General features: G+C 35.8%; 1 protein-coding gene across 5 annotated transcripts in view; it reads left to right on the top strand.

Moving 5' to 3' along the window:
- DGKH (diacylglycerol kinase eta) overlaps positions 1-26,759 on the top strand; it is a 180,377-nt gene that overhangs the window by 133,524 nt on the left and 20,094 nt on the right. For 4 of the 5 annotated variants that reach the window (XM_058548238.1, XM_058548236.1, XM_058548240.1 and 1 more), the window contains 6 exons: positions 950-1,072; positions 4,624-4,749; positions 10,102-10,219; positions 11,252-11,362; positions 11,503-11,599; positions 24,983-25,090. In XM_058548238.1, coding sequence (XP_058404221.1) covers positions 950-1,072; positions 4,624-4,749; positions 10,102-10,219; positions 11,252-11,362; positions 11,503-11,599; positions 24,983-25,090 — 683 coding nt within the window. The remainder of the gene's footprint in view (positions 1-949; positions 1,073-4,623; positions 4,750-10,101; positions 10,220-11,251; positions 11,363-11,502; positions 11,600-24,982; positions 25,091-26,759) is intronic. The other variant, XM_058548239.1, reaches the window with a different exon arrangement.

Below are 26,759 nucleotides of genomic sequence, written 5' to 3'. Positions count from 1 at the left end.
GGACACACTTAAAAATTTTTTTAAGATAAGATAGAAGATAAAGCCATTAGAATGAAGTTTGTACTTAGTACTATTGTTTTAGTAGTAAGGATCAGCATATTAATGATACATAAAATAAAATCTCAGAGATAAAGTACACTGAAAACATTGAAATAAAATTGGAAAATAAGTAATATTTCTAAAATTCTAAATATTTTTTACTTAATTGGAATGTGTTGAATTCTTACAGAAAATCAAACCTGTAAACTACTTGGAAAATATTTTCTTAACATTTATTTCCTAAATGTTTATGTTGCTTTTTTAAGAGTTTATAAAAGTTCCACTTATATTTTTATTTTTGTATTAGTGTAATAAATATACTTCTCTTAGAATTTTAGTAGTAGACTAAAAGTTAACTTTAATATAAATAACAATCAAAAACCCTTTACAGGTCGTAACTTGTAATTAGACTTGTATATTATTCTCTAAAATTCTCATATTTTATTATTTTCTTCTGATAAAAACATAATTTTGTGTGTGTGTGTGAGGAAGGTTAGCCCTGCCAATCCCCTCTTTTTGCTGAGGAAGATTGGCCCTGGGCTAACATTCGTGCCTGTCTTCCTCTACTTTATATGGGACGCCGCCACAGCATGGCTCTACAAGCAGTGCATTGGTCCACGCCTGGGATCCAAATCTGCGAACCCAGGGCCGCCAAAGCGGAGCATGCGAATTTAACCGCTACGCCACTGTGCCTGCCCCAAAAACATAATTTTGACAATTGTAAATATTTAGTTTTATAATCTCTAGTTCTTACAGACATCACCGCCATGTTTGTTGCCAATTAGTGTTTATTTGTGAATATGGAATTTCTTTTGGATTGTGTTTCAATTTTCCTTTCCTAAGCATTTATTAATATTTATGGATTTTATTTTTACTTGTCCAAACATGTTTCTCTTCTTACTGCTTAAAGTTATGGATGACCAGACAGTTCACCCCTGTGAACCAGTTAATCAGTCATCTGATTACGATAGTACAGAAACGGATGAATCTAAAGAAGAATCTAAAAATGATGGTGCAAAAGAGTCATTAACTGGTAAGAAAAGTATGATAAAATTATTTTGGAATTAAATAAAATGTAATTCTGTTTTAGTTTTCGAAAGGCTTATCAGTTTGAAATAAACTATTTGTATTTTTAAGAAGGCTTTTCAGAAGTTAAGGCTTAGATATTCATGAATACTAAAATAATAAAGGTAACATTATTTAGACTATTGTCAGTCTCACATTCCTTTTTCATCATATATTCTGGAGATCATCATCATAAACTTAGGATTATGGGACCAAACCTGGCTACATATCTTAATTTTCCTGAAGAAAGAGGGAAGAAGCACCTAAATTAGCAGATTTTAACGTGTTTTAGCCCACAGATTCCTTTGAGGACTATATGAAAGCTGCAGGCCCCACATGCATAAAATTTGGCATTAATTTAGCAGTCCATTGAGTTCCATTGATCAGCCGAGACGGTTGATAATCCTTATCTCTAAATTAAGCTTTAAAATCATAGGACATCTAGTTACAACTCTATCTCCTCTGAAATTATTTTTGCCAGGAAATTAGTATGTAGTTGCTTGAAGAATATTAACTATTTCTCTACCTTTCAGGTTTTAGTTGAGCATGAATTTATACTTTTAATTTTTCATATTGTATAAGGGAAAATTATTAATTTACTAGAATAAATCAAAGCAGATATTAAAATATTAATGAAGATGAGAAGATAATATGAAAATAATTACATAGTACTAATGAAAAGTCAATACTGTTATATTAGAACTGTTTGCAATCACTAAATTTTTGCTTTTACTTTCATTACATATAAACTTGGGCAGAGTACTTAACTTCTCTGTGGTTTCCTCATTTGTAAAATGGGCATAATAATGTACCTACTTGTTGTGAAGGTTAAATAAGTTAGTATACGTAAAGTGCCTAGAACAGTGTCTGGTACCTAGTGCTGTAAAGGAGTGTTTGCTGTTATTATTATGATTGCTCCTACCACTGCTGCTGCTGCTACTAATTACATTAACTTTGAAAGAATAGTCCTTAATTATATTTAAAACTCTTAGAAACTTTGAAATTAGACCGTATGGACCTCACATGTCTGGCATATAACCAATGCATGCGTATTCTACAACCTTAGCCCTTTTAGACTTTATATGTACCTGTTCCAGTACACAGCCCAGTTCTATAACCCTATACCTTTTAGACCTTAAATGTCCCTGTTGCAACATATAATCCAATGCAGGCATATTTTATAACCCTCTTGACAGGTGGACATTGCGCCTTTGGACCATTCACTTTCAATACATCACACTGTTATGGTCAGCTCATTTCTAACAATTAGGTTAGAAAATTTTTTTTTTATTGAGCTTTATATTTTCTTACTTAAATTTATTCGTATGATTACAGTTATTATTAATAAAGTTTTATATATGATAATGTTGACAGAAAAAACTGCTAGCATATGTGTAGTGCTTTATGGTTAGTTTAAAAGCAGTTTCACACACATTATTTCACAGTATTAAAGATGATTCTGCCTTGTGGCAACTCTTAAATGATACTGAAAACAGCTCTCATGGCATCTATCCTCTTCCCATACTTTATATCTTCTTTTCCAGGTTATCTCTCCTAAATTCCTCTACCAATGTTTAACTTGATGATTTCAAACTTTTTGTTTTCTGGTTGCACCCATTTGGTCAATATGATGCCCCGTTTTGAACAAAATTCTCCAGATATTTCTGTAGTGTAATAGCACACTGATACACATACACTACTCATTCTGCACATTTCTGATGTGATAAAGACTACCTGAGATTTCTTTTTTGGCTTGAAATATTATATAGTAGTACTGGTCTCCTCCTCCTGTTTTTCTGCAAGTGATTTTTTTAACCTAATTATAGTAGTTTACAATCATCCCTTTGAACTTTTATCTTTTTGATTTGGACCTGTCATTTCATCTTGTCAAAATCTTTTGAAGCTCGATTCTGTCATCTCAAGTTTACTTCATCTGGAATTTGATCAGCAGACCTTGTATGTTTTCATCCATTAAAAAATGTTGACTCAAGCAGGGCTGACAATGGTGTCCTTACAGCATGTTTGCTTGATAATTCCCCTGAAGATAATGAGGGGCTTTCTTTGGAGGACTGGTTTTTCAGCACTCGTTGCTAATGGTTTTCCAACCAGCTACCTTCTCACCTTACTGTACTCTCATGAACTTGACACTTCCGTTGTGGTCTGCAAAGGAAACTAAAAGATACAGATATAGGGCTATAAATGTTGATATTGAAATGGACATAAATTATACAAGTCTTTAATGGTGCAGTATTTGATCTTATTTTTTGGCTAGTAATCCAATTTAGTGGAAATCAGTAGCCATAGAAGTGTTTCTGCATTATATAATCATTATTTTTTGAAGTACACTCATTGTATTATCATTAAATTATGGAATAATTCCTATTTCTGAGATGTACAAATACAGTATATTAATATGATCCATGAGATGTTATGTTTAAAAAGAACCATTAAAGATTAATTTGGTTACCTGCCATAGAACATCAGTCTTAGTCACTAGGACGCTCTCTGCTTTTTATCAGAGATGAATATCAAAAGGTTGTTTTTATTAGAAATTAGCCCCAGGGCTCCCATCTGTCAGAAAAAAGAATGGCTGTTCTGCTACTTTTCTTTTAGTGCAACTGGACTGTTTTTGAACAAAAAGAAGACAGTGTAAGATTAATATAGTTAGTTTGTAATTAGTCTTAGGGAGAGTAAAAATAATTAAGTTTTATAGTATTTTTAAATTGAGTTTGAGGATTACTGTTTTTTTAAACACCTGCCAATAGCTTCTAAATTAGTTAAAGGTACTATTTGCTTTCCATTAAATTGTCCCAGTTTAGGTAGAATTAAATCTCCCTTTTTGTTGTTTATTTTGAGAGTAATTCTGTTTTTTAATAATTTTAAAATGTATTGAGCTTTTACAAGAATATAATAGAACTGTTTTGGGCAAATCATTGTTTTGAATACATAATTGAGAAGTGCAGGAAAAGGATGCTGGTTTCATTTTTTTAAAAAATACTATTTTTCCTTCCATTTATAGAAGAAAATGTTAACTCATGTTTTACATATTTTCTCTGGGAATTATATTAATTAAATTTGATCCCTCACCCAACATTTATGAGAAAAGGATTGCGTTAGTAGTATATATTAAAACACCTATGTTCCATTTTCAAAAATCATCAGGCTTCAAAATTTCTTTTTATCTTTAAATATGGGTTGATCACATTCAACTTATGAGTATTACTGACCTTTAATTTACGGTAGATATCTATTTCCTACTGATCTCCATCAGTTTGAATTAAGAGATCAAGACATGTACCTCTTGGTCTGTGGCAGAGTCCTTCCATGTAGTAAATCTAATACTATAATTCTAATTCTAAAAAATGAAAACAAAATGGTAAGAGAACAGGTAAACACAATGTAATATTTTTAGTTCCATTGATTTAAACATGTATTAAGTTATATCTTGAATTTATAGAGGCTTGTTTATGTTGATAACTTTATCATTACCTCTTTTTAATCTGGACTTTTTACCAACAGTTAAAACCACACCTCAGTCTCCAGATGGCCGGGCAAGTCGTTCCCAAACTGACTCTGGCCCTGGTCCAGCTGTGGCAGCCAGCAAAGAAAACCTCCCTGTGCTCAATACCAGAATAATCTGCCCAGGTAGTACAGATTCTGAAACATGGTGTATTTTTAAGTATTTCTGTGGAAATGTATAAGTACTCATAAAACAAGTAGACCTAACAGACATCTACGGAACACTCCACCTAACAACAGCAGAATACACATTCTTCTCAAGTGCGTATAGAACATTCTCCAGCATAGACTACATATTAGGCCATAAAACAATTCTCAATAAATTTAAAAGGATTGAAATCATACAGAGTATGATCTCCAACCACAATGGAATAAAATTAGAAATCAATAACAGAAAGAAATTTGGAAAATGCACAAATATGTCGAAATATGTGGGTCAAAGAAAAAAATCACAAGAGAAGTTAAAAAATACTTTGATATGAATAAAAACAAAAATACACCACGCCAAGGGGCCGGCCCGGTGGCGCAAGCAGTTAGGTGTGTGCGCTCCACTGCGGCGGCCCAGGGTTCGCTGGTTCGGATCCCGGGCGCACACCAACGCACCGCTTGTCGAGCCATGCTGTGACAGCGTCCCATATAAAGTGGAGGAAGATGGGCATGGATATTAGCCCAGGGCCAGTCTTCCTCAGCAAGAAAAAAAAAAGAAAGAGGAGGATTGGCAGATGTTAGCTCAGGGCTGATCTTCCTCACAAAAAAAAAAAAAGAAAAATTAAAAAAAAATACACCATGCCAAAACTTATTTGATGCAGCTCAAGCAGTGTTTAGAGTGAACTTTATAGCTATAAATGCCTATGGTAAAAAAGTAGAAAGATCTCTAAAACCTAACTCTCCATCTAATAAACTGAAAGAAGAGCAAGCTAAATCCAAAGCAAGCAGTAGGAAGGAAACAATAAAGACTGGAGTGGAAATAAATGAAACAGAAAATAGAAAACAATATAGAAAGTCAACGAAATCAAAAGTTGGTTCTGTGAACAGTTTAACAAAATTGGCAAATTTTGTTAACAAAATTAACAAATTAGCTAGACTGACCAAGGAAATAAGATTCAAATTACTGAAATCAATAAAGGGGAGACATCACTATGGACTTTACAGAAATAGAAAGGATTGTATGGGAAAACTATAGAATATTGCATGTCAACAAATTAGATAACCTAGTCATCTAGGTTATGGACAGACTCCTAGAAACATGCAAAATACCAAAACTGATTCAAGAATAAATAGAAACTCCAACTAGACCTATAACAAGTAAAGAGATTGAGTTAGTAATCGAAAAACTTCCTACAAAGAAAAGCCCAGGCCCAAATTGCTTCACTGGTGAATTCTACCAAATATTTAAAGAATTAACACCAATCCTTCACAAACTTTTCTAAAAACTACATGAAGAAGGAAGACTTTCCAACTCATTCTGTGAGGTCAGTACTACCCTGATACCAAAACTAGTCAAAGACATCTCAAGAAAACTACAGACCTATATCCTTTATGAATATCAGCACAAAAATCCTCAAAAAGATACCAGCTAACTGAATCCAACAACATATAAAAAGACTTATACACTGTGACCAAGTGAGTATTATCTCAGTAATGCAAGGTTGATTCAACATATGAAAATCAATCAATGTAATGTACATATTAATAGAATAAAGGACAAAAACAGAGTCATCTCAATAGATACAGAAAAAGCATTTAAAAAGTTCAACATCCTTTGGTGGTAAAAACAGTCAACAAACTAGGAATTTCTTCAAAAAGAAAGGAACTTCTTCAACTTGATTAAAGGCATCTATGAAAAACCTACAGCTGACATCATATTTAATGGTGAAAGGCTGAAAGCTTTCTCCCTAAGATTAGGAACAAGACAAATATGTTCACTCTGGCCACTTCTATTCAGTATTGTACTAGAGAATCTGGCTTGGGCAGTTAGGCAAAATAAAAAGAATTAAAGGCATCGAAATTGGAAAGGAGGAAGTATAACTATATCTCTTCACAGATTGACCTTGCATATAGATAATCCTAAGGAATACATACAGACACACAAACACACAATTAGAGCTAATAAATGAGAACAACAAGGTTGCAGGATAAAAGATCAATATAAAAAAAGTAATTGTATTTCTATACACTAGAAATAAATAATCTGAACATGAAATTAAGAAAATAATTTACAACAACATCAAAAATAACAAAAAAAAAATTAGGAATAAATTTAACCAAGAAAGTGAAAGATTTGAACATTGAAAACTACAAAACATTGCTGAAGGAAATTAAAGAAGACCTAACTAAATGGAAAGGCATCTGTGTTCATGGATTAGAAGACTTAATATTATTAAGATGGCAGCCCTCCTCAAATTGAGCTATAGATTCTACACAATCCCTATCAAAATCCCAGCTGCCTTTTTTGCAGAAATTGACAAGCTGATCTTGAAGTTCACATGGAAATACAAAGGACCCAGAATAGACAAAAAAATCTTGAAAAGGAAGAAGAAAGTTGAAGGACACACACTTGCTGATTTCAAAATTTATTGCAAAGCTACAGTAATCAAAACTGCATGGTACTGGCATAAGAGTAGCCATATAGGTCAATGGAATAGAATTATAAGTCCAGAAATAAACTCGTATATTTATGGTCAATTGATTTTCAACAAATGTGCTAAGACAATTATTCAATGGGGAAAGAATAGTCTTTTCAATCAGTGGTACTAGGACAACTAGATATTTACATGCAAATATTAATGCAAAGAATTAAGTTGGACCCCTACCTCACACCATATATAAAAATTAACTCATCATGGATAAGAGACTTAAAATGTAAGAGCTAACAATATAAACTATAAAAAGACAACATAGGCAAAAAAATTTGTATACTAGGGTTAGGCAGTGGTTTCTTAGATATGACACCAAAAGCACAAGCAACAAAAGAAAAAAGATATATTGGACTTCATTAAAATTAAAGATTTTTGTGATTCAAAGGGCACTCTCAAGAAAGATAACAATCCATAGGATAGGAGAAAATATTTGCAGATAATACATCTGATAAGGGACTAGTATCCAGAATATATAAAGACCTCTTAAAATTCAAGCATAAAAAAACAAATATCCTAATTTAAAAATGGGCAAAGGATCTGAGTAGACATTTTCCCAAAAATATATACAAATAACCAATAAGCACATGAAGAGATGCTCACCATCATTAGTCATCAGGGAAATGCAAATCAAAGCAACAATGAGATACCACTTAACCCTACTGGGATGGCTGGGATTAAAAAGACAGATGATAACAAACATTGGCAAGAAAATGGAGAAATTGGAACTCTCATATATTGCTGGTTAAAATGTAAAATAGTACAGCCACTTTGAAGAACGTTTTGGCAGTTCCTCAAAGAGTTAAACACAGAGTTAACGTATAACCCAGAAATTCCACTACTAGGTATATACTCACGAGAACTGAAAATATATGTCTATACAAAAACTTGTACACAACTGTTTATAACAACATTATTCATAATAGCTAAAAGGTAGAAACAACCCAAATATCCATCAATTGAATATTATTTATGGTATATCCATACAGTAGAATATTATTCAGCCATTAAAAAGAATGAAGCACTCAGGGCCTGCCCAGTGGCAGAGTGGTTAAGTTTGCATGCTTCACTTCAGTGGTCCAGGGTTCGCAGGTTCGGCTCCTGGGCACAGACCTACAGACCGTTTATCCAGCTATGCTGTGGCAGGCGTCCCACATATAAAGTAGAGGAAGATGGGCACAGATGTTAGCCCAGGGCCAATCTTCCTCAGCAAAAAGAGGAAGATTAGCAACAGATATTAGCTCAGGGCTAATCTTTCTCACTAAAAAGAAAAGAAGAAAGAATGAAGCACTGATACCTGCTACAACATGATTACCCTTGAAAACATTATGCCAAGTGAAAGAAGCTTGACACAAAAAGCCACATATTATATGATTCCCTTTATATGAAATGTCCAGACTAGTCAAATCTAGAGAGACAGAAAGTAGTTTAACAGTTTCCAGGGTCTGAGGAGAGGGAGAAATGGAAAATGACTGCTAACAGATGTGAGGTTTCTTTTGGGGATAATAAAAAAAGTTCTAAAATTAGAAAGTAGTGATCATTGCACAACTCTGTATATACAACGAACAACTGAATTACACACTTTAAAAATGTGGATTTTATGTTATGTGAATTATATCTCAGTGAAAATATTAAAATAAAAGAGATCAATCTAGAACATGCTTGGACTAGAGGTCTAGACCTCCATGTCTAGAGGTCATGTCTCTATTCAAACCTGGAACTGTAGGATAACCTTTCTGGGCTGAAGGCTAACCTTAAAATATTTTAGAAAATATTGTACTTTTCTGTGGAGCATCTGGAGTATGACTTTTCACCTCTCCAAGCTGTACTTTCCTCAGAACAATTGTTTTGTTCATTTATTTACTTATTTAGACATAAAGGAAATTGGCATAATAAAGTATGCCATGGCATATTCAAACTATATAATTAAATGGCAGAATAAAATTCATCTTGATTATTTGATGATTAGCTAAACTTCAGTAGCTAAAATAATGAATAACATTCTTCTAAGAAGAGCACGTGTTGAGGAAAGGAATGTTTGCTAAAGAAAGGACTTTTTTCCTAATTTCCTAGTGTTTCTAAATTGCATGACATGTTTTTCTTCACTATTCTTTCTTTTTTGTTTGTTTAATCCCTTAGGCCCCTACTACTTTGTCTTCTCTCCAGACTAGTGCTTTTAGCTATAATATTGGGTTGGGTAGGTCATAAAATTCATTAGCTTCGAATACATAACTAGTCAATGGAAAGCATATTGAAATAAATTTGAAGTTTTGCCTATTTAGAGGTAAGATGGAGGTTTCATTTTTTATGTTCAATCCTGTAGTCTTCTAAAATTTATTAATACCTGCATTTAATATTTTACTACTTAATTGTTGGCACCAATACTTTTTCACCTTAGTACATCTGTTAACATTTTTAATTGAGTATCAGTATCTATGCTTTGAGCATATGAAAGTGGTAACTTCATGACATTTTGCATAATTCAGCCTTTGTTGTAAATTGCTTACAGACTTAATAATTTATTTGCTATAACAAAGGAAGTAATATTTATTTGTTGAAGTTAAAATCATTGGGATGGTAAATGTGAAACTGTCACAAAGAGACGCCTATTTACGCCCTCATCTGCTTCCTTTTTTATGACAACATATAGATCCTAAGAAGCATCAAAAACCTTGTATTTACCCATGTCATAGTTCTTAGTTTTGATTAATGGAAGGAGTTGGCACTGAAAACCATGCTTTGGGAGCAAGTTGTTTGCGATTTGGCCTGAAAACAATGGACTGGCTCTTTCTCTGTTTTTTTCTTAACATGTGATCTTGTATATCTTTATTTTTCTGGCCAGGTTTAAGAGCAGGACTAGCTGCCTCAATTGCTGGGAGTTCTATTATCAACAAAATGTTACTGGCAAATATTGATCCTTTTGGTGCAACGCCATTTATTGACCCAGATCCAGATTCAGTGTAAGAAAATACTTTTGCAAATACTTTGTTTTGGCTTTTCTTGTTTCTGTTTTATACTAATGGTAACATTTTAAATGTATTACATATTTATAAATAAATATGGTTCCATATACAAAAAGGATCATCAGAAAATTTCAGAAGTTGATAATGATGAGTATGTTGATCCACTTGAAATACAGTGGTTTTCATGATCTCTGGCTGAGGTAGGTCCCTTCCAGCCTATGGTCTCTGATAATAACCATGTGGTGAAATGAGGCACAGCTCTACTGACTTTTCCCTGGAATATTTTATTCATTATGCCTTCATATCCATATTTTTGCTATTCCCTTTACCTTCTTTCTTCTCAGTTTTGCCAAATCTGTCATCTTTCCACATCCAGCTTCTGGGTTTACTTATTTCGGGAAACTTCTGGCCCACATTGATCTCTTCCCTTCTTAAAACTCCCAAGAAAATTTTTGGCAGTTCAATATATACTTCCTTTTTCTTCCTTAGTCAATTTTGCTTTTGTTATAACATCTCATTTCTCTAATGACAGTCCTCAAGGACAGAACCATGTTTTAAACTTTGTACTTTCCAAAGCTCCTAGAAGAATGGATTGGATCTAGTAGTTGTCTGCTGAATACATATTTGTTTATTGATTAGAGTAGAAGTGGAGGAGACTTTCTAATGATCAAAAAAAGGAAGAGTATTAGTTAGTACCTGACTGCAAGGCCCTCCGTACGTCTGTGTAGTGAGGGGCTTATGTAGGAGAGAGAAGAACTAAGATTTTCTTACAATTAATAGAAAAGCATTGCCATGACTCTGTCTCCACTTTGCCTTGTCCACCATCCCTTTATGTCTCATGTACCAGAAATTACACACATGGACAGGGATCATGCACCTGGCATATGAATAAGTGATTCTTGCTAAGCTTTACTCTCTTCTATAAGGAATAGAAGCTTACATGGTGTTAAGTGCTATTTTGTGTACAAACTATAATTATTATGTGTGAACCTGGAATTGACTTTTATGTACTTTTCCTTATTATCATAGAGATGGATATTCAGAAAAATGTGTCATGAACAATTACTTTGGGATTGGATTAGATGCAAAAATTTCATTAGAATTTAATAATAAGAGAGAAGAGCACCCTGAAAAATGCAGGTAATTTTGGTAATAGTAATAATGTTATTACTTGAAGGCAATTTTACTTTAATTTCATTTATTATCTCTTTTGCTTACTCTGCCTTTACAGAGTACATAAATAATAGTTACTGAAATTGCCTGCCAACATTTATTTTCAGGAGCCGAACTAAAAACTTGATGTGGTATGGAGTCCTTGGAACACGGGAGTTATTACAGAGATCGTACAAGAATTTAGAACAGAGGGTTCAACTTGAAGTAAGTTCATCTTGAAGTAAATACATTTCAGATTGTCTTACTTAGAAAAATAATTTCATTTGTGGAGCTAATTTGGTCTAAATTCCTCTTAATTAGTGATTAAACACTCAAGGGGGAAAAATGGAAGTGATTATCAACTTTATACTAAAGGAGGTGTAGACACTGGATATGAGTGACACCCTTAATTATCATTATCATTAGCACCTGAGATTTGGATGCTATTGTGGGGTCACGGTGCCCCGTGGAAAGGTGGAGCCATGGAGTATATTTATAAAATAGGATTTTTAACAGATGTTCTCATTTAAGTTTCCAAATTCTGACCCAATTCTATAATACTTGAAGTTTTACCCTGTAAATAGCATTCATAGTAAATAGAATCTTTTAATTTAAGGGTATTTTTTGTTCCAGTTATTTCTAACAACAAGTTAGTAAAACAAAAAGAGATTTTGAACATTTAAATTTTTTAGTATTTTTTACTAATTTAAATAAGAAATTAAGGACAGCAAAAGTGATTTAATTTCCTCTGATAACAGGAAAAAGAAGTTTGGGGTCATGGCTCTGAAAAGTCTACTAATTTCTGTGAATTTATTTTCTTTCACCCTTGGTTCAGGGCTCACTGTTTATGCTGATAGGCATGTCTTTCCTTTGTTGTTAGTGCTGTCCAGTTGATTCCAACTCCTAGTGACCCTGCATACAGCAGAGCAGAACCCTGCCTGATCTTTTTGTGCCATCCTCTCAGCTTCTGGTGCTATATCAGACAATGCTCCACTGCTATTCATAAGGTTTTCATGGCCAAATTTTTCAGAAGTGGGTGGCCAGGTCCTTCTCCCTAGTCTGTCTTAGTCTGGAAGCTCCACTGAAACCTGTCCACCGTGGGTGACCCTGCTGGTATTTGAAATACCAGTGGCATAGCTTTCAGCATCACAGCATCACAGCATCACTCAGCTGCCACAGTATGACCACCGATAGATGGGTGGTGTGGTTCCCTGACTAGAAATGAACCCAGGCTGTGGTGGTGAGAGCGCTTTCTTAACCACTAGACCACCAGGGCTGGCTCTGTCTTTCCTATCTTGTATCTTTATAACCAGATATTTTTAATTAAGGTATCTTCTACATACAGAAAAGTGTTCAAATCTTAAGTCTACAGCTCAATGAATTAAACTTAGCATTATTATTTTAGGTATTATCTTAACACTGGAATATAGACTAAAGAGGTGCCTGGCTCATTCTTTATAAACTAAATGTCCTAGTAAGTATAATAGGCTTCTATTATACCTTCCACTCTAGAGCGCAACTACGTGATCACCTGGTTTGATTTACCATTGCGTATAAAATTAAGATAACTGTTACTGGCAGGAAAGGTGCAAAATCAGGAAAGTTCACACCTTGTAAACACCATCTTTGACCATCCCCAGGTCCCTGCACCATCCCCAGGTCAACTTGGGTTCTCTCCTATGTATTGTACAGTAAGCATTTGTTTTTCTGTCCACATCTCCTTCCCCTAGTGGGCCATACTCTTCTTAAGGACAGGTAGGGAATTATATTATTCTTTGTAAACTCATGTCTTGCACAATGCCATACCTGTTTTGAGGGGGAGACAGACAGGTAAATGATCATTTTACCATAATTTGCTAAGTACTGTGATCAAGCCCCATAGCCGGCCATCTTTAAGATTTAGGGAACTATCTGAAATCAGAATGGTTGGATTGCCTTTATTCCTAGAAGAGCCTTGAGCTCTTCCGAAATAGTATTTCTAGCCCTTTCTACTGATAGTCCAAATTCTGAACACGACTATCTTAAATACACAGCTACTTTTTCCTGTCCATTTAACGGTGGTTCTTAACCCTTTTTGAGCTGTGGATCCCTTTGGCATTCTGGTGAAACCATGGACCACTTCTCAGAATATTGTTTTTAAATGCATTATATAAAATACATAGACTTATAAAAGAAACCAATTATATTGAAATACATTAACTGAATATTTTTTCTAGTTTTATTGAAAAATAATTGACATACATTACTGTATAAGTTTAAGGCACACAGCATGATGGTTTGATTTACATATATTATGTAAAGATTACCACAGTAGGATCAGCTGACATCTGTCATTTCATGTAGACACCATAAAAATAAGAGAAAGAAGAAAAGAAAAGAAAACATTTCTCATCGTGGTGAGAGTTCTTAGGATTTGCTGTCTTAACACTTTGCTGTATATCATGCAGCAGTGTTAACTGTAGTCATCATGTTGTACATTACATCCCTAGTACTTATGTATCTTACAACTGGAAGCTTGTACCTGTTGATCATCTTCCTCCAATTCCCCCTGCCCCCACCCTCTGCCTCTGGTAACCACAAATCTGATCTCTTTTTCCATGAGTTTTTTTTTTTTGAGATTCCACATACAAGTGAGATCATAGAGTATTTATCTTTCTCTGTCTGACTTATTTCACTTAGCATAATGCACTCAAGGTCCATCCATCTTGTTTCAATGGTAGGATTTCCACATTTGTTTTTATGGCTGAATAATATTCCATTGTATATATATATACCACAACTTCTTTATCCATTCATCCATTGATGGAGCTTTAGGTTTGTTTCAATGTCTTGGCTATTGTAAATAGTGCTGCTATGAACATGGGGGTGCAGGTATCTTTTCGAGTTAGTGTTTTTGTTTCCTTTGGATATAGTCCCAGAAGTGGAAATGCTGGATCTATGATAATTCTATTTTTCATTTTTTGAGGATCCTCCATTGTTTTCCATAGGACTGTACCATTTTACAATCCCACCAACAGTGCAGAAGAGTTTCCTTTTCTCCACATCCACGCCAGCATTTATTATCTCTTGTCTTTTTGATGATGGCAATTCTAACAGGCATGAGGTGCTATCTCATTGTGGTTTTAATTTGCATTTCCCTAATGACTATGATGTTGGGTGATGTTGAGCATATTTTCATGTACCTGTTCGCCTTTCATGTATCTTCTTTAGAGAAATGTCTATGTAGGTCCTTCGCCCAAATTTTTTTCTTTTCTTTTCTTTTTTTTTTTTTTTTGCTTGAGGAAGCTCGTCATTGAGCTAACATCGGTGCCAATCTTCCTCCATTTTGTATGTGGGACGCCACCACTGCATGGCTTGATGAGCAGTGTGTAGGTCTGCGCCTGGGATCTGAACCCGCAAACCCCAGGCCACTGAAGTTGAGCATGCAAATGCAACCACTACGCCACCGGGCTGGCCCCATGTCCTTCTCTCATTTTTTAATTAAGTTATTTGGGTTTTTTGCTATTGAGTTTATGAGTTCTTTTTTTTTTTTTTGGTGAGGAGATCAGCCCTGAGCTAACATCCGCCAATCCTCCTCTTTTTTTTTTTTTTTTTGCTGAGGAAGACGGCCCTGGGCTAACATCGGTGCCCATCTTCCTCCACTTTATATGGGACGCCGCCACAGCATGGCTTACCAAGCAGTGCGTCAGTGCGCACCCGGGATCCGAACCAGTGAACCCCGGGCCGCCGCAGCGGAGCGCGCGCACTTAACCGCTTGCGCCACCGGGCCAGCCCCTATGAGTTCTTTTTATATTTTGAATATTAACCCCTTGCAAATATTTTTTCCCATTCCGTAGGTTGTCTTTTCACTTTGTTGATGGTTTCTTTTGCTGTACAGAAGCTTTTTAGTTTGATGTAGTCCCACTTGTTTTTTATTTTGTTGCTTGTACTTTAGGTTTCATATCCGAAAAATCATTACCAAGACACATGTCAAGGAGCTTTATTCCTATGTTTTCTTTAAGGAGTGTCATGATTTTGGGTCTTACATTTAAGTCTTTAATCCATTTCAAGTTAATTTTTGTGGTCGTATAAGATAGGAGTACAGTTTCATTCTTTTACAAGTGAATATCCATATCCTAGCACATTTATTGATGAGACTATTTTCTCTACATTGAGTGAGTATTCTTGACTCCCTTGTCAAATATTAGTTGACCATATATGCTTGGGTTTATTTCTGGGCTCTTGATTTTGTTCCATTGGTCTATTTGTCTGTTTTTATGCCAGTACCATACTGTTTTGATTACTATAGCTTTATAGGATAGCTTGAAAGTATTATGCCTCCTGCTTTGTTCTTCTTTCTCAGGATTTGTTTGGCTATTCAGGGTCTTTTGTGGTTCCATATAAATTTTAGAAGTATTTTTTCTACTTCTGTAAAAAAATACCATTGGGATGTTAATAGGGATTGCATTGAATCTGTAGATGGCTTTGGTAGTACTGACATTTGAACAATATTAATTCTTCCAATCCATGAACATGGGATATCTTTCCATTTATTTGTTGTCTTCTTCAATTTCTTTCGTCAGTGTCTTTTAGTTTTCAGGGTAGAGATCTTTCACGTCCTTGGTTAAATTTATTCCTAAGTATTTTATTCTTTTTGATGCTATTGTAAATGGAATCAATTTCTTTATTTCTTTTTCAGAAAATTCATTGTTAGTGTATAGAAACACTACTGATTTTTGTATGTTAATTTTGCATCCTGCAACTTTACTGAATTCATTGATCTAACAGTTTTTTGGTTGAGTCTTTAGGATTTTCTATATATAAAATCATGTCATCTGCAAATAGAGACAATTTTACTTCTTCCTTTCCAATTCTGATACTTTTTATTTCTTTTTCTTGCCTGAGTCCTCTAGCTAGGACTTCTAGTACTATGTTGAATAGGAGTGGTGAGAGTAGGTACCTTGTCTTGTTCCTGATCTTAGAGGAAAAGCTTTCAACCTTTCACCATTGAGTGTGACGTTATCTGTGGGCTTGTCATATATGGCCTTTATTATGTTGAGATATGTTCCTTCTATGCCTAATTTGTTAAGAGTTTTTATCCTGAATGGATGTTGAATTTTGTCCAATGCTTTTTCTGCATCTATCGCGATGATCATATGATTCTTTTCTTTCATTCTATTAATGTGAAGTATCACATTGATTGATTTGCATTTGTTGAACCATCCTTACATCCCAGGGATAAATCCCTTTTGATCATTGTGAATAATCCATTTAATGGGCTGCTGAATTTGGTTTGCTAATGTTTTTTTTGAGAATTTTTGCATCTCTGTTCATCAAGGATATTGACCTATAGTTTTCTTTTCCAGTAGTGTCCTTTTCTAGTGTCCTTTTCTGGTTTTGGTATCAGGATAATACTTGCCTCGTAAATGAGTTTGGGAGTGTTCCCTCCTCTTTGATTTTTTGGAAGAGTTTGAGAAAGATTGGTGTTAATTCTTTAAGTGTTTGGTACAATTCACCAGTGAAGCCATTTGGTTCTGGGCTTTTCTTTGTTGAGAAATTTTTAGTTACTGATTCAGTCTCCTTAGTAGTAATTTGGTCTATTCAGATTTTCTATTTCTTCCTAATTCAGTTTTGGTGAGTTGTAGGTTTCTAAGAATTTTTCCATTTCTTCTAGGTTGTCCAGTTTGTTGGCATATAGTTGTTCAGAGTTCCTCTTATGATCCTTTTTATTTCTGTAGTATCAGTTATAATGTCTCCTTTTTCATTTATAATTTCATTGATTTGGGTCCTCTTTTTCCTTAGTTAGTCTAGCTAAGAGTTTATCGATTTTGTTTATCTTTTCAAAGAACTGACTCTTAGTTTGGTTAATATTTTCTATTGTTTTTATATTCTCTATTTCATTTATTTCTACTCTAATCTTTATTATTTCCTTTCTTCTACTAACTTTGGGCTCAATTTGTTCTTTTTTTTCCTAGTTCCTTAAGGCATGGGGTTAGATTTTTTATCTGGGACCCTGCTTCCTTCTTAATGTAGATGTTTGTTGCTATGAACATCCCTCTTAGAACTGCTTTTGCTGCATCCCATAAATTATTATATGTTGTGTTTCCATTTTCATTTGTCTCAAGAAACTTTTTTATTTCTCCTTTAATTTCATCTTTGATCCATTGGTTGTTCAGGAGAGTGTTGTTTAATTTCCATGTGTTTATGCATTTTCCAGTTTTCCTCTTGTTATTGATTTCTAGTTTCGTGCCATTGTGAACATTGTGCCATGTTCCCTGTGCACTCGAGAAGAATGTGTATTCTGCTGTTGTTGGATAGAAAGTTCAGTATATGAGTGTTAGGTCTATTGGTGTATAGTGTTGTTCAAATCCACTGTTTCCTTATTGATTCTCTGTCTGGATGATCCATCTGTTGTTAAGAGTTGGGGATTAAAGTCTCAATTGTTATTGTATTACTATTTATTTCTCCTTTTAACTCTGTTAGTTTTTGCTTTATATATTTAGGTGCTCTGATGTTGGGCATGTAAATATTTATAATTGTTATATCTTCTTGATGAATTGACCCCTTTTCATTATGTAATGACCTTCTTTGTCTCTTTTTATCATTTTTAGTTTAAAGTCTGTTTTATCTGCGGTAAGTATAGCTACCTCTCCTTTTTTTCATTACCATTTGCTTGAAATGACTTTTTCCATCCCTTCATTCTCAGTCTATGTGTATCTTTTAAGGCTAAAGTGAGTCTTTTGTAGGTAGCATATCACTGGATCTCGTTTTTTAATCCATTCGGCCATTCTTTGTCTTTTGATTAGAGAATTTAATCCATTTACATTTAAAGTAATTACTGATAGGTAAAGATTATTGCCATTTTGTTATTTATGGTTGTTTTGTAGATCCATTTTTCCTTGTTTCTTATTTTGCTGGGGTTTTTTTTCATGTTTTGATATCTTTTGTTATCAGTATGCTTTGAATTTTTATCATGTTCTTTGGTGTAATTGTTCCAGATTTTTCCCTTGTGGTTACCATAAGGCTTTAATAAAACATCTTAAAATTATAACACTATTTTAAGCTGATAACATCTTAACTTCAATAGAACTCCTAAACTTTACACTTTTAATTTTTTTCTCTGTCACATTTTAGATTATTGCTGTTACAATTTATATATTTTTTATATTGTGTAACTGATAACAGATTATTGTAGTTATGGTTATTTTTACTACGTTCATTTTTTTAACTTTTAAACTATAGTTGTAAATGAATTATGCACCACCACTACCAAATTACAGAATCTAATTTTGACTATATGTTTACCATTAACAGTTAGTTTTATACTACCTTTTTATGTTTTTATGATGTTAATTAGCATCCTTTTACTTCCAGTCAAAGAACTCACTTGAGTATTTCTTGTAAGGCAGGCCTAGTGGTAATGAACTCCCTCAGGTATTGTTTGTTCAAGAAAATCTTTATCCCGTCTTCATTTCTGAAGGACATCTTTGCTGGATATAGTATTCTTGGTTGACAAATTTTTTTCTTTCAATATTTCAATTATGTCATCCCCTTCTCACCTGGTCTGAAATGTTTCTGTTGAGAAATCTGCCCATAGTCTTATGGGGCTTCCCTTTTCAGCCATTATTGGTTTAAATATACTTCCTGTCTGTTTCTCTTCTCCTTCTGCAATCCCCATAATGTGAATATTGTTTCTCTTCATTTTGTCCCATAAGTCTCGTAGGCTTTCTTCACTCTTTTTTTATTCTTTTTTCTTTTTCTTCTCTGACTGGATAATTTCTAATGTCCTATCCTCCAGGTCACTGATTCTTTCTTCTACATGATCAAGTCTGCTTTTGAAACTCTCTGTTGAATTCTTCAGTTCAGTTATTACATTTTCAACTTAAGGATTTTTTTTATGCTTTCTATTGCTTTGCCTAACTTCTCGTTTTATTCATGCATTGTTTTCCTAATTTCGTTTAGTTGTCTGTCTGTGAGTTCTTGTAATTCACTAAACTTCTTTAAGGCAATTATTCTGAACTTTTTGTCTGACAATTCATAGATCTCCATTTCTTTAAGATCAGTTATTAGAGCTTTATTAGTTTCACTTGGTTTTGTCCTATTTACCTGGTTTTTCATGATCCTTGATTCCTTACAGTGGTATCTCTGCATTTGAGTAATCAGGTTCCTCTTCCAGACTCTACAGGTTTGCTTTGACAGAGACAGATCTATAGCAGTCAGCTCAATTTGCGTTTCTGGGCCTGTCTGCTGGGCATGTCTGGGCGTGTCTGACTTTGGGCAGGTGAGGCCTACTATTATGGTCTATTTTCAGGCGAGGCAGCTGGTTGAGCTCTGAGGTCAGGGATGCAGGGGTCTGCCACTGGCTGAGAACAGTTGGATAGGACTGTTGGCTTGGTTCCCTACCCAAGTGAGGCTGTAGGATGGGCTCCGTGGTTGCCTGAATTCTCTGGTCAGGCTTATTAGTTGGTTAGGGCTGGGTACTATATTCAGTTGTAGACAAGGCAGTGAATTAGCTCCCCTGCCCTGGCAGGGCAGCAGGATGGGACCCAGAGCCTGTATGGCTCATTGTTTGGGGATCCAAATAGGCAAGAGTGTGCACTGAATTCCCTGCTCAGGTGAGGCCAGCAGTTTTGCTCTGCAGTTGGAGAAAGCCGTGGGCTGTGTTCTCTGTTCAAGCACCACTGTAAGCAAGGCTGTTGGCTGGGCTACACAGCTTCCCTTGTGCTCTGGTTAGGTTCCCTGGTCAGGCAGGCTAGAGGTTTTATTCAGCAATTAATGGGGCTACAAATTAATTTCCCTGCTGGGGCACAGTGGGACAAGCAGCTCTAAAGCTGGTAAAGCTCTTTGTTTGTTGTTTTAACTCAAGCCTACCCAGTGCCCAAGTTACCTGGCCAATCAAGTCCACTGGTTTTGCTTTGCAAACTCTTGGCTCTGCCCATCTGCCTCTCGGCTGGAGAGCTGCTGGGCCACACAGCTTCCAGGTGTTGTTGCCAGCCCTCTGGTCAGATGGGGTCCAGAAGCCACAGCAGGTGAGTGGAGCTATGTCTCAGCTCCCTTGCCTGGGCAGGAAGGGGAATGGTTGTTCCGGGAAACTCTCAATTTCTCAAACAGGCTCTCTGGTTGGGAGGGGCCAGAAGCTACCCTCAGCCTTGGCTATGAATTAATCCCCCTGCCTATGTGTAACAGGGGAACACTCCACCCCCAGCACTGGCTTTGCTCTGGGGGCATCAGCTCTGCCATTCCACCTCTCAGCTGGAGTATTGCTAAGCTACATAGCTTCCAAGTGTTCCCACCAGTCCCTCTGGTCAGATGTGGCTGGGAGACACTTTTCACAGCAGGTGGGGCTGTAACTCATCCCCTTGCCTGGGTGTGTGCAAACCAGGCCCTAGGGCTGGCAAAACTCCTGGTTTGAGGATCTGAATAAAGCAGATCTGCATCCTGCTGAGTTCCCTAGTCAGAGTACACCACTGACTTGGTTCTGCAGATGAGCAAAGCCATCTGGTTGGGATTGCTACTTGGGCACTGCAGGAGTGAACTCGCCCTGCCAAGATCCCTGTGCTGGTTGTTGCAAGCCCCTCCCCCCTTCTCCATCACATCAGATTCCTAGTGATTAAGCCCCACAGATTACCCTGTAGTCCCCGTGGAGTGAGATCAGAGTAGCAACTCCCACAAAGTGACCCATAATGCTGGGGGTGTGTTGGTTGTCCCCCCTGGGTTCTTTTTTCCCACTAGAGGCACCAAAAGCTCAGGAAAACACCTCTCCACGTGGTGCTGTGCTGGCCTGGGGGGAGGGACAATGCGGTCAAAGTGTAGCCACTTCTCTTACCCTTCTAGTGGGTCTGTCTTGGTCTCTGTGGTGCAGCACGGGTGCCTCAGCCTCCCCCCCGTGTTCTAGGATTCTTTCAGAGGTCCTGTTCTTGAATAGTTGTTCTTGTTAGCAGGGAGCAAAATCAGGAATGACCTATGTGGCCATCTTGGTGTCGTCACTCTCCCAACTAAATATTTTTGTAATTGTTATAGAGTAATATATGTGTTTCTTCATTGCCACATCAAACAACAAAAATCTAATGGCATGTATAAGTATCATAAATTTTGACGTAGTGATGAGCATAAATGATATTACAAGATGTCTGAAACGTCTAATGTAATATAAAAATGTCTGTTTTTCTATTGGTGATGAAGTCATAGGTATTGCTAATACATCTTGTATTACCTACATTTACAGTTGGGTGCAATGCTAAATTTTGGAGGTTAGTGAACGTAAGAGATACATTTTTACTGTTCAAGTTAGCAGACTCTTGAATCTATCCGTAGACCCCTGGTTTCAGAACTTCAAGTTAAGAACCTTTGATATAGAAGTTTATGTTAAGTGATAAAAAAGAAAATGAAATTAGTAAGACAAGATAAGTGAAAACATGTTAATATATATAAAAAGATAAAGTAGAAAAAGTAGAAAATTCTTTGCCATAGTTAAAATAAACAAACAGATCACATCCTGAGGACTATGGAAGGTTCACTGTCTAAAAATTCATTTGCTTGATGCTGGATCACTTGGGATAAAGGTGGAAAAGAGCCAAGACTTGGGACACTGCCCAGAAAGATCCCTTGAAAGACAGTGCCCATCCTTGGCAAAAAAACTCAACTTTTTGCTCAGAGAAGTTTCCTTTCCCTGTCGTATTGTATAGAAGAAAGAGAATCTCGGCTGGCCCCATGGCTTAGCGGTTAAGTGCGCACGCTCCCCTACTGGCAGCCTAGGTTCGGATCCCAGGTGCACACCGACGCACCGCTTCTCTGGCCATGCTGAGGCCGCGTCCCACATACAGCAACTAGAAGGATGTGCAACTATGACATACAACTATCTACTGGGGCTTTGGGGAAAAAAATAAAAAGGAGGAGGATTGGCAATAGATGTTAGCTCAGAGCCGGTCTTCCTCAGGAAAAAGAGGAGGATTAGCATGGATGTTAGCTCAAGGCTGATCTTCCTCACAAAAGAAGAAGAAAAAGAAGAAGAAAGAGAATCTGAGTTCGTGTCTTGACTTTGAATTGGTGCAGAACAAAGACTCTGACCTTAGTTTCCCCATCTGCAAAATGGATAAGTAATGCTTTCATGCAATATCATAATTAAGTGAACTAAGGTGCAAGAAATCACAGTGTAAATTGAAAAGAACTATACAAATATCAACTGTTTCTCAAGGCACATCAACTGTGAGTGTGATGTATACCCAAGTTTCAGAACCATTGATATTTATAATCCTCTTTACAATCATGGGAATGCCAGAAATGTAAAATAACATCATAACATCAAATTTTGCTAGTTTTAGAGTAGAAACACATTTGACCTTTGAATGTAAAATTTCATTAAAATTTCAAACTCTTTTCTTAAGAAGTGTGACTTTTTTGTTCATAATATTCCTAATTTATACAAGTCAAGTAGGTTGTTCTATTTTTTAAATGAAATAATGGTCATATACTGTTTTGTATCCTTTAAGTACTAAGATCCATGAAGTAAAAAACAACTTTTAAAAAACAATGTTTATCTGTAGTCTATAATGAAATACATGATAAAGAACAAATAGTTGTTTAATTCACATTTTTTGTTATTCCAAATATTTGCATAATCTGATAACAGATATTTCCATAATCTGTTCATGCCCTTTCTACAACGCTAAATAAATTTGGCTTATTATATAATAGTAATTTCTATCTTTGTGTAAGTCATTTCGGTAATAACTAGTTATAACTACTTTTTAAATCATGTTATAATAAAGTTTAGTGAATCCTTTCTACATATTGCCTTTAATTCTTAAACTTTATGAGGTAATTATCATTCTTTATGAAGTAGGTATTGTTATTCAGTTCAGAGAAGTAAAGTCACCTGCCCAAGATCAAACAGTTAATAATTGGAGGAGCCAAAATTTCAACTTCAGTGCTTTTTCACCATAAAATGTTAATTTATAATTGTGACTGAAGAAAGAAATTTACTGACGTCCTACTGTGGGTCTTAGGTGCTTTCCTAGCCCTTACCTTATTGGCCACACAGGGACTAGCAAAATGAAGCTCTGAAAGTTTAAGGGACTTGCCCAAATGAGTCACAGAATTCAAAACAGGCCCACTGTCTTCCCACTGTACCACACTGCCTAGTGAAAGGAGTTAGAAAGCTGATACTAAATCAGAAAAAAACTATAACTGCAATTTTATAGCATTTGGCAACATCATGAACCACGTGTGGAAGTGTGGGAAGAGAGAGATTATAAAAGAATATAACACACCTGAAGTTTTTCCTGATTATAAGAGAAACAATTGAGTCAAGTGACCTTAATATATTGAATCTGTGCTGCTCTCATTTTTCCTATGTGATTCTATGAAATGGATATTAAGCACTTAACTCGGGCTGTTTTGCTTAATGCATATATGTTCAATTCAGCAACGTATATGGAACGTCCTTCTGAAAATGTTCACCTTTTTTCATATTGTGCTTGCAAATAGTGTTTCAGTTTATAAAATCTCTCAGACTGCTCTGAATTGTTTTTTAAATACTTCTTTGATATTTACATAGATAGCATTTTTCCATTTCCTTAAAGTTAGTCATATGATTTAAAACAGCTTATTCTAAAGCACACAAAGATATCTGTTCAATTTATTAGGTTCAGAAAAAGTTTATTATTCTACTATATACTTAATGTTCATTCATTTAGCAAACACACGTCGAGCACCAGCTGTGTGCCTGGAATGGCCCTAGGTGCCGGGATACAGCATGGACCTTTGAGTGTGTTTTCATGAAAAAGAAAAGAAAGGAATTGTAAAAGATGCCTAGGGGGGTAAATCAAGTATAAATTTTTCTCAGTTATTTAAAATGGTTGAAAAATGAATTCAAACCGGATTCTCATTTGTTCTAAAGGTTGAAGATAATTTTGATTGGCATTAAAATGCAATTTTTGTAAAGTTATGTTTATAGCATCTATTTTAAGTATGACATCTGCAAGCTCTTCACTGAAACCTTCTACTCAGTAGGAATTTATTCACATGTCACATATAATTACTTCACTGGCCATGTGATTTCTTTTCTCATTTAAGTGGTAATTAAGTTTTTATCTAAGTGATTAATTAGAAGGCACGGAGTGTAAGGTGCTTTCTGACATACATGTTTCTTTCTTAAGGAACTCAGTTTTGAGTTTAGCCAGTCACCGGTTAGTTACAGAGCACAGGCAAAGTACCAGGAGTAGTGAGAGGTGCTAGACGAGATGATTAGGACGCAGAGTCACCGTCACAGAGCCTGTTTTAAAAAGGATGCTTACAATAAGTACAACGATAACCATAAGACAAATGAGAATATCACAAGTGACCTAAAAAATACTCAAGCAAGGTATTGCATGATCTTGGAGGAAAGAAGAGATAAAACATTTTTTAAAATTTGGTTTTCTGTAACAACTTCTGCTATAGTTGCTTATACTTTTTAAATTTTTAAATGAAAAAAAAATTAGGTAAGGGTAATATGTAGGAATATATTTACAGGAGAGCAAACATTACCAACACACTTTCCCCCACCATCCTTTGTCTTTGGTGTTCTAGTGTCTTCCAAACTAGTGGGTTTGCTCTTCTTATCTAACCTCTAAGCTTTTTACCTTACAGTGTGATGGGCAGTATATTCCTCTCCCCAGCCTGCAAGGAATAGCAGTGCTGAACATTCCCAGCTATGCCGGAGGCACTAACTTTTGGGGTGGAACTAAAGAGGATGATGTAAGTATTTCCCTGCTCTTTCCAGCTTCTAGAGGCTGCCCCCATTTCTTGGCTCATGGCCATTTCTCCATCTTCAAAGCCAACAGAGGCAGGTTGAGTCTTTCTCACATTGCGTAGCTGATCTCTTCTGCCCCCCTCTTCCCCTTTTAATCACCTTTGTGATTACATTGGGCCCACCCTGGTCATCCAGGATAATCTCCCCATCTCAAGGTCCCTAATTTAATCATATCTGCAAAGTCTCTTTTGCCATGTAAGGTAGCATTCACAGGTTCCAGGATTAGGACATGGACATTTTTGAGGCAGGGAGGGGAGCATTATTCTGCCTACCAAAATACCTTTCTGTACTTTTAATTTTCTCAATTTATATGTATATTATTTTTATCTTTAGAACGTCAAAAGGGCTCATTTGGCCATTAAGGTTTAAGACTATTTTTGTTTTCCTTTTATACTTTCCTAGATTAAAAAAGAAAAACAGGGGGCTGGCCCAGTGGCATAGTGGTTAAGTTCACACGCTCCGCTTCGGCGGCCCGGGCTTCATGAGTTTGGATCCCAGGCACAGACCTACACACCACTCATCACGCCATGCTGTGGTGGTGTCCCACATACAAAATAGAGGAAGACTGGCACAGAGGTTAGCTCAGCAACAATCTTCCTCAAGCAAAAAGAGGAAGATTGGCAACAGATGTTAGCTCAGGGCTAATTTTCCTCACCAAAAAAAAAAAAGAAAGAAAGAAAAACACAACCTAACAAATGTAATTGTTCTAAAAATAATAAAATAAAAGAGAGGACACAATTATTAAAGTAAATCTAACAATAAAAATGAGAAATGTTATTATGATCTTTATTTGAAGAGTCACATACATTGATAGGCCCTTTGATTTGAGGCTTATGATATAAGATGGTTCCCAGTGACCCATTTTCTCAGGGCTCTTAAATGAGCAGGCAGGGATTAAAGTGTAAAATAAATTGGAAATTATTTGTAATTTTCATGATATGAATATATTCCAATCCTATTGGAGTATAAAAACTTACATTAGCAGTTTTTTGTCAGCCTATCACTACTCTTAAATATTTTAAGGGTAAGAAATCAGTGAGATTAAGATAAAGCTAGCATTTCTTGAAGACCTCCTCGGTAGTGAGACACTGTTCTGAGAGCTTCACATTCATAGTTTAGTACTCACAATTTTTATCTACATTTTACAAATGCAGAAACTGACACAAAGTTTATCCAGTTAGTAAGTAGCAGAGACAGAGTTTAAAACCAGGCAGTCTGATAAAAAAATGATAAGAAATCATCAATGTTTGCAAATTTGTGTCTTGATATTTTCAGTGAAAGTTTTTTGTTTTGTTTTGTTTTTTGTGAGGAAGATTAGCCTTGAGCTAATCTGTTGCCAATCCTCCTCTTTTTGCTGAGGAAGACTGGCCCCGGGCTAACATCCGTGCCCATCTTCCTCCACTTTATATGGGACGCCACCACTGCATGGCTTGACAAGCGGTGCGTCAGTGCGCGCCCGGGATCCGAACCCCAGGCCACCACAGCGAAGTGCACGCACTTAACCACTACGCCACCAGGCTGGCCCTGAAAGTTTTAATTAGGATACTAGTTTATACTGAATAATTTTTTCAGAGGTGTAATTGTTTATGATATAGTAAAAGAGACAAAGTAATA

Source organism: Diceros bicornis, chromosome 9 (genome assembly GCF_020826845.1).
Source record: "Diceros bicornis minor isolate mBicDic1 chromosome 9, mDicBic1.mat.cur, whole genome shotgun sequence".
NCBI classification, from domain to species: Eukaryota; Metazoa; Chordata; class Mammalia; order Perissodactyla; family Rhinocerotidae; genus Diceros; species Diceros bicornis.
Note: the sequence above shows the minus strand (reverse complement) of the source record. Positions and strands in the feature narration are given on the sequence as shown.